The sequence below is a fragment of the Cantharellus anzutake genome (genome assembly GCF_015039405.1).
Source record: "Cantharellus anzutake strain C23 chromosome Unknown EI90scaffold_239, whole genome shotgun sequence".
In the NCBI taxonomy this organism is placed as follows: Eukaryota; Fungi; Basidiomycota; class Agaricomycetes; order Cantharellales; family Hydnaceae; genus Cantharellus; species Cantharellus anzutake.
In genome coordinates, this window is record NW_024067189.1 from 33,508 (window position 1) to 40,936 (window position 7,429).

General features: G+C 49.8%; 2 protein-coding genes across 2 annotated transcripts; both read right to left on the reverse strand.

Moving 5' to 3' along the window:
- Positions 1 to 222: 222 nt before the first annotated feature.
- Positions 223 to 4,107, reverse strand: EI90DRAFT_1052858 (uncharacterized protein). Its single transcript, XM_039051437.1, has 5 exons — positions 2,462 to 4,107; positions 2,265 to 2,404; positions 2,068 to 2,212; positions 1,959 to 2,010; positions 223 to 1,907 (listed from the first exon to the last, which is right to left on the reverse strand). Exons 1-5 carry the CDS (start codon positions 3,962 to 3,964, stop codon positions 343 to 345), a joined length of 3,405 nt encoding a protein of 1,134 aa, XP_038907736.1. The 5' UTR covers positions 3,965 to 4,107; the 3' UTR covers positions 223 to 342.
- Positions 4,108 to 4,970: 863 nt separating this feature from the next.
- EI90DRAFT_3295543 (uncharacterized protein) lies at positions 4,971 to 5,850 on the reverse strand (the record flags this gene model as incomplete). The annotated part of the gene is made up of 4 exons (XM_039067459.1): positions 4,971 to 5,109; positions 5,173 to 5,351; positions 5,432 to 5,492; positions 5,552 to 5,850. The coding sequence occupies 4 exons, from the start codon at positions 5,848 to 5,850 to the stop codon at positions 4,971 to 4,973; spliced, it is 678 nt and encodes a 225-aa protein (XP_038907737.1).
- Between the last annotated feature and the right edge of the window lie 1,579 nt (positions 5,851 to 7,429).

Consider the following 7,429-nt stretch of genomic DNA (forward strand, 5'->3'; position numbering starts at 1 on the left):
TGTTAAGAAACTCGGCTTCATAATTGGGTTCCCATCTACCGTTCTTCTTTGGCAATTTAGGTAGCTCTGCCTCCATTGCCCTTCGAGCTCTGTGTGCATCATTGCTTAAAGGAATTAAGCCACCGGCAAACTTGCCAGAGACACTGAAGATTCGAACAGGGTCTGAGAGATGACCATAATATTTGTAAACAGGTGATGACATTGGAGAGAATGGAAGGCCAGATCGATAAGCATCCCATGGGGAATGGCTAAAGAGTTTCTGAGTGCCACGGATGACAGAGATTGACTCATGATTCTGTAAAACAAAGTGACATCACATCATCGAAACACTTGAAATACAATTCATTTGGGGCTCACCTTGAATTGGTTCCAATCAGAAGGAACAACTGTGTCGCCTCCTGCTGACCAGAGTGAAACCAAGTTTTGCGTCCAAAATTGTTCAAATTCTCTCTGCAAATAATTAGATTCGCGTGAAAAGAGGAGCGAAGGGTCCAAGTGTTGGAACAAGTGTGTAAGCACATAGTCGATATGGTTGGGTTGCCGAATCCTCCGAGTCTTAGACTTCCACTTCTCTTCGTCTCCCAAAGGAAGTTCAGTAGGGAAACCAAACTCATTCCTTTCAATGACACCATTCAGAAACCGAAGGAGCTGCAACCCAATCGAATACCCTTTCTTGTCGCTAATAAAGAATACTTTGTCCTTTTTCTTGCCAATCGGAATCCCTGTGATAAATTCCTTCACTGTCGCATGGTAGAATTTGACGGGCTTCTTGTTCACTGAGGGTAGATCGATTATTGAGCTGATGGGCTTGAGTATCGAGTGCACTTCATGCTCAGGAATCAATCCGAGGAGCTGTGACAGGTCATACACACTGAGTTTCCTCCGTGCAACAATCATCATCCCAACAACCTCACGGTATTTCTTTGCGATGTGTGGATCAATTTTTGGACGGTGTTGTAGATAAGCCCGTCGCAGTATTCGCAAGTACTCCGAGTTCAGATCCCGAGGCGCGTCGATGAGATTGCGATAGTAATCAAACTCGGTTTTCAGCACCGAACCGCATTCAATTTGAAGGAGGACGTCACGTATTCGGGTCGAGGCAATAATAGGCAAGCCACGGCAAGCTGAAGAGAACGCATCGAGGTCCTTCTTGGTCGGTTTCCAGGGAGACTCCATGAAACAATCTTGAAGCCCTTTCTCGACCATACAACGGATTGTGTGGGAATTTTCGTCTTCCGCAATCTGATCCATATCTTCATGAGCGATTGAAAGATGCGGATTGACTCGAGCCCAAGCGGAGACTACTTGCGGCTCTGGACGGCAGCTGACGAGTATGGCAAATGTCGAAGGCAGCTGATCAAGCAGAAGAACGAGCCTCGTCAAGGACGCAAGCACGTCTGGATTCCCGCACTCATCGAGTCCATCCAATACGATCACAGGGCGACCCTTTCCCAAAGACAATACACCCCCGAGTTCACGCATAGGGTTAATGATCCAAGCTTTCACCTCTTTCTCTGCAGCGGAACCATCAATACTGCTGAATGAAGCGGGATCCCGAAGTTGCCTGATAAGCAAGCTCTTATACTCAGCGTTGAATGCCGCAAGCTGTCGGGCAAGAGTGGAGGGGAAGCGTTCAATTGAATCGAGTCCTGTTCCCTCTTGGTTCTTATCCCAGAAGAAGGATGCTGCAAGGGTGCGCTGCTTGTCGAGCGTGGAAGCTACACTCATAGATATCGCAGTTTTCCCGGTCCCGGGCGAACCACGCAGCCAGACAAATCGGTTCTTAGGATCCCTCAGGTACTCGAGAATTGAGCTACGGATGGTGTCCCGAGTGGTTTCGAGGCATTCTGACTTGCTCTTCACACGGTAATACTCGGCACCTACTTTGGGCAGTTTTGAAAGCTCGTCTGAAAATGGCACTGAGACAAAGAGTCTAGAATCAAGCAAAGAAGACGAACAATCCACCGACACCTGAATCGTATTGAGGAGGTTTAAAGTTGTTGCCACCGTCTATAGAGAGCACTCTATTAGTTGAAGTCTAGCGGCATAAATACAAATCTTACGAACCGCGAACCGGGAGAGAGCTTCACTAATACACGTCCTCACACCATTTATGCTTTGCGCTAAAGAGCCTGCCGTGAATATTTTCTTCAAAGGCTTTCGACTCTGACTCTCGAGCGGCTTGATCCTCTTGACTTGGTCTTCTAGGGCCCTGCCAACGATTTTTCAAGTCTGAATGAAAGATCAGAACGGCAGCCACATACAAGTGTAAATCTTTGAGTGGGAAAATGACTTCGGGAGGAATGTGTCCCGTCCATAGCTGGAGGGGGCGCAGAATCGTGTTATATGCATTTTGCACATCATCACTCAGCCCTGTGAGAGCTTCATTATTACCACTAACATTCTATGTGAATGAAGCAAACGTCAGGAATATATCATTACTAGTTGTAAAAAGCCGAACCCCGTAAACCTGAAGCAGCGTGAGAAGCAAGTCGGGAATGTGAGGGAGGAACGGGATGGGAGAAAATTTGAGAGCGGTGGATGCAGTTCGGAGAATGAGCCTAGTGGCACTAATGATACTCTTCTTTTTGCCATCCGACTGGCCAGCCGACGGCGACGGAGTCGGTTCTGACGCAGGGGGTACAGGTAAATTCATCCCTGCATTTTCCAGTTGTGTGCGGACGCTTGCATTATTGCCGTAGGGGGCCCAAGGGTTAGGAGTATCACAATGGGATTCGGAGCCCGATGGCGCCGAAGAGGGAGATGGCAATCGGTCCGAATGCGCAGGAGATGAATGTACGGGCGCGGTGGTAGCAGATAATTCGGAGACAGGTGTGCTCGATCTGCTGGCACTATTGACATTTGACCGCCAGGTCCTCATATCTGGTGCGAGGGACTGGAGACCGCCAGAAGGTGACCATGATGCCACAATCCGGGAAATTTCGGGATGAGATTCCGTCGATCCATCCCACCGATCACGGTCACTACCTTCGCAGGGGGTTTGTGAGCTGGCGTGATAGATTCCAAGCGATGAGACCAAATCCTGTAATTGCGATTCATTCTCAGGTAGCTCAAGCACGGGAATTGGGAAAGGCCAAGGGTCACCGGGAGGACCAGAAGCGGACGCAGCCTCGTAAACCCTGAGAGATGACCCCACTGATCTGTAACCATGAGAAATATTGTCGAGACCCGAGATTTGGGGAGGCTGTGGACCAACGGGATGGACCTGGGGTGATGAAGCCGAGGTATATGGGTGCAGACGACCGTAAGATGACCCGGGCAGCGCAGTCGCACTGCTTTGGAAAGGCATCTGGTAACAATCGCCAGAAGATCCAAAAGTAGGCGCGACTCCGGGGGAAACAGGTTTGAGTCCATTGGGACAATCATGATCAATGAGGCGGGCGGCTCCGAGGTTCTGCGGGCTGACAAGGGTTTGAGGCGATGATGCCGTGGTGTAGGGGTACAAATGACTGTAAGATGGCCCGAGCAACGTAGTCCCATTGCTTTGGGGAGGCGCCTGGTATCGATCACCAAAAGTAGGCGCCACTCCGGGACTGACGAGATAGGGTCCATTGTACCAATCAAGGGGACTATTGCCATATGCTTGAAGGCTCTGCGGGCTAACCTGAGGCGATGATGCCGAAGTGTGGGGGTGCGGATGACTGGAGGACGGCCCGTGTGGCTCGGTCATACTCTTATAGGAGGCTGCTTGGTATGAAACATCAGAAGACATGGGCGCGACTCCGGGGGCGACGCGGTGAGGTCCACTGTGCCAACCGTGAAGACTACTATCGCTGGTGAGGAGAGCCTGGCCAGTGGGATGGAGCTGGGAGGGGTAGAATGCTGACGATGGGGCGGATGACTGCTGATGATCAGTGTCGGATAGCGTAACGGAGTGCCGCTTTGGTAGGTGAAGCTCAGAATCAGGGGTAGAGTGTCGTTTTCTTTTGCCTTGGCGATCCATGGCGCAAGTGTCAGTGTTGGCCAAGAAGAAGAATATTACATAGCCTCACGGCCTGCACTGGTGTATCTATTATGTAAAACATCCATGTGAAAGAAACAAGCAAGAATGGATGCAAGTTCGATGAAAGCTATTGCCTTGGGAAATGGAACGCTGCTACGGGAATAGTTAGATGAAGCTAGCCAGATAGCTGGGGATCCATTCTTTGAGCCACAGCGGCGCAGCTCAGCGGAACACTGCGCTCCTAGCCTGAGGTCCCCAATTATGGCAATGGATAATTCCTCTGCCATTCATGGAATTACAAATGCGTATTGGGTTAGCTGAGTATGGGGACATTTCAAGCCGATACTCTGAAGCGGAACTAGGACGAGGATTAGGAAACAACGCGTTGTTGCAATTTGGTGAGACAGATGTGACCAAAAGATCGAATCATGGCATGGCATTAGTGTCGGAGAACATGATGGCGACATGTCCCGAAGTATCGTGAAAGCAAATAGAACTGGACATCGATAAGAGCAGCCGTGGTAGCGCATGCTGGTGGGGGTGGAAGAATGATGTATGGGACTACTGCATTCCAATGTTACGAGACGGATGCAGGACGTGATGTTTTACGATCAAAGATGGTCGTCTGCGCAACACAACATGGATTATTGATACGTCGAAGACTTATTGGTAAGATATCCATTCCCCTTACTGAACAAGGGTGCGGTATCAGGAGGACAGCAGGTATTCATAGAAGGAAATACAATCCAAGGATATTCGATAGTTCCTAGAGACTTTAACTTACAGTACATGAGTCTAAGAAATGTGTGATTTTCGGCCGTGTCGAGGTACATACCTGATAACCGAATGCCAATTTCAGTCACCAGTGGGAGGGGAGTTGTAGCGTGTACCAGAAGTAAAATTGGTAGTGCAGGGACCAAGGCAATATCAAGTCCAGCAAATTATTGTGAAGAGAATCACAACGACTTCTCACATGAAATCTGAGGATCTCGCGGCGGCTCTACCATCATTTGGTCTTCTCAGAGCTCGCCCGAGGTTCAATACGGCGCTTCATTGTTTGCATCAAGAGAACTAGGGCAATCAGGTAGTCATCTCGAAAGACGTTGGCGAACGATTTAGACAAGAATATTTCTTCAGGGAAGAACCTTGAAAGCGGAATACACGGGAGTGTGTAAGACACATTCTATGGAATACCGTTTTAGGATTACGTATGTCGTTTGCCCAGCACGGCGTCTAGTAAGAGCCAGTTTGTGGCATCGCTAGCCAGATCAAACGGCACCATGTATAGAACCTGGAGTATAAAGGCCTGCTGAGAAGGTCTTTGGTTCTTCCTGCCGTCCATTAAGTAACGAGCAGCCAATGCATCGGATCGCACCCCGCGACATATCTGCAGATGAAATTTCACCACTCAGCTCAGGAAAACATTCTTGGGCAAAAATGACAAAAGCAATACGCACACCAGCGGACTATTTGGACCACAGATGAAGGAGTAGTTGCATTTGCCAGAACCGCACAAGTTAATTTGAGACTGCACATGTCGATCAGCGAGCTTTTATGCTAGTCTGTTGTTATTGTTGTTGTACTCACCCCACAGCCACGTTGATAGTGGTGACGGAGTCTTCTGGCTTGTGGTGTCGGATGGCTATGTATCTACAGTGCTTATGTCCCTCTATGTATGTCCCTCCGCCTCCTCCGCATGCTCCAGGTCTCCTGCCCCCTCCTTTGATCGATGGATTAATAAACTCTGCCAGTCTGGGGATGCCCTTCAGTTTCCCCATGAGTGTCATGAGGCAGGCCTGGCATCTGCAACCCGAGATGGTGGCTGAATTTCTCAAATTGTGAGCACGAGTGGAGTATGTGTGAGCCTGAGTTGCACAGGTGGTCATGGATGTCCAGCAATCCTTCCATGTTTCATGTGAGGTCTGTCTGGCCTGAGTCGAGCACCTTCCTTGGAATTCAAGCTCAAATTTATGTATTTACCGTTGTTTACACCCAGGTCTACTTCTAGCGGTGGCCCAGACTCGTAAAAAGAACCCAGTCTGAGGCGCTCCATGGACGCGCAAAATAATAGCTTTTTTATATAACTGGTGGCACCACCCTGCATGTTGTTGGAGAATATAATATGTTCCCAATAGTATAGAGTTTATCAGCCTATACTGGCATGGCTCAAGGGTGATGTTAGAACTGGGCAAGGGCGGACGATTCCGGAGGGGAACTGGAGACTTAGCAAGGAGGGACCTTGGCCTCAGCGACTCAAGTGGAGCACTGTGCCATTGCTGTTTGTCCATTTGGTCCTTAATTTCATAGGAGGTGAGCAGGAAGTCTCTAGGGGGCATTTCAGGTCGATTTTAGACTAAGGCCTAAAACGAGTATGTACAGGCACCGATATATATAATGGGAGGGCAAAAGCACAAGGAAACAAAGGGGATCCGAATCGGAACAAAGGCATCCGAACAGGAACAAAGGGAAGACCAAAGCGGAGCGGTACTGAAGGTCATAAGGCAGAACCTGTGGTATGTCCGAAAGGAGGTAAGGAGGGCGAGGCCCAGAGGGGCAGGAGGATGAGTGGAAGTGGGGATGATGACTAACTGGCTAGAATGGAAGAAGCAGCAGTCCAAATAGGGATGAGGGGAAAACGCAAGAGATACATTACAAGCAGCGAAAGTGCTGAAGGTGATCCGTGGAGCTCGGAGGTTGCGGAGCTTACGGAGGTTGCGGAGGCGGGGTTGAAAGTCCAAGGGATATTGGCAATGGTGTTTACGTAGTATGAGGTCACCAATGCAATGGACTAAGGCTGAGGTGGAGTCAAAGTCCGAGGTAGGAGCTATGACGGAGGCTTGGAGCAAAGGTACGAGCGGTGTTCGAGTATGAAGTATGGGACAGCGGCAGAAGGTCGTAACTTGGCAGGGGGTCGATGGAAGAGGGCCAGAGGGGAGAGAGAGGAAGGAGGAATGAGGAAAGGTGTGGAGGAGAGGAAAGGTGTCAGGTCCGAAGGTGAGTATCGGAGCAGACAGGAGAAGAGTAGGAGGGTGATGGAAGGGTGGAGGTGTTGTGGGGAGGAAGCGGAGGAGTTGGAGGAGTAGTAGGAGGGTGGTGAGAGGGGTGGTGTTTGGTCTGAGGTAGGTATCGGAGCAGACGGAGGAGTGGAGGTGGCATGGGGGGGGTGAGAGGAGTAGTGGTGTCAGGACTGAGGGTGAATATTGGAATGGGCAGCAGTAGGGCAGGACTCCGGAGGTGGTGAAGAAGGAGGTCCGGGAGTTGGGTTGGAATCAGATATGCATGGATATGACAGGTGAGTAGTGTATGGATGCATGCTAGAGGTCCTGGGTTTGATACCAGGCTTGTCCATGATTTTATGTCCTTGCCACGTGACCTGGATTTTAAGCCATTTGAATTGGAGCTCCAGATAAGTCCAGTAGTCGCACTGGATACAATTTCGACACATGTTTGCTGACTGTTAGACAC

Excerpts from the sequence above, each read along its gene's own strand:
- EI90DRAFT_1052858 (XM_039051437.1), bottom strand. The coding sequence starts at position 3,964 with ATGGATCGCCAAGGCAAAAGAAAACGACACTCTACCCCTGATTCTGAG. Across the intron at positions 2,405-2,461 it reads CGCTGCTTCAGGTTTACGGG|AATGTTAGTGGTAATAATGA; the intron begins GTTCGGCTTTTT and ends TCATTCACATAG. Across the intron at positions 2,213-2,264 it reads CCACTCAAAGATTTACACTT|GGCCCTAGAAGACCAAGTCA; the intron begins GTATGTGGCTGC and ends AATCGTTGGCAG.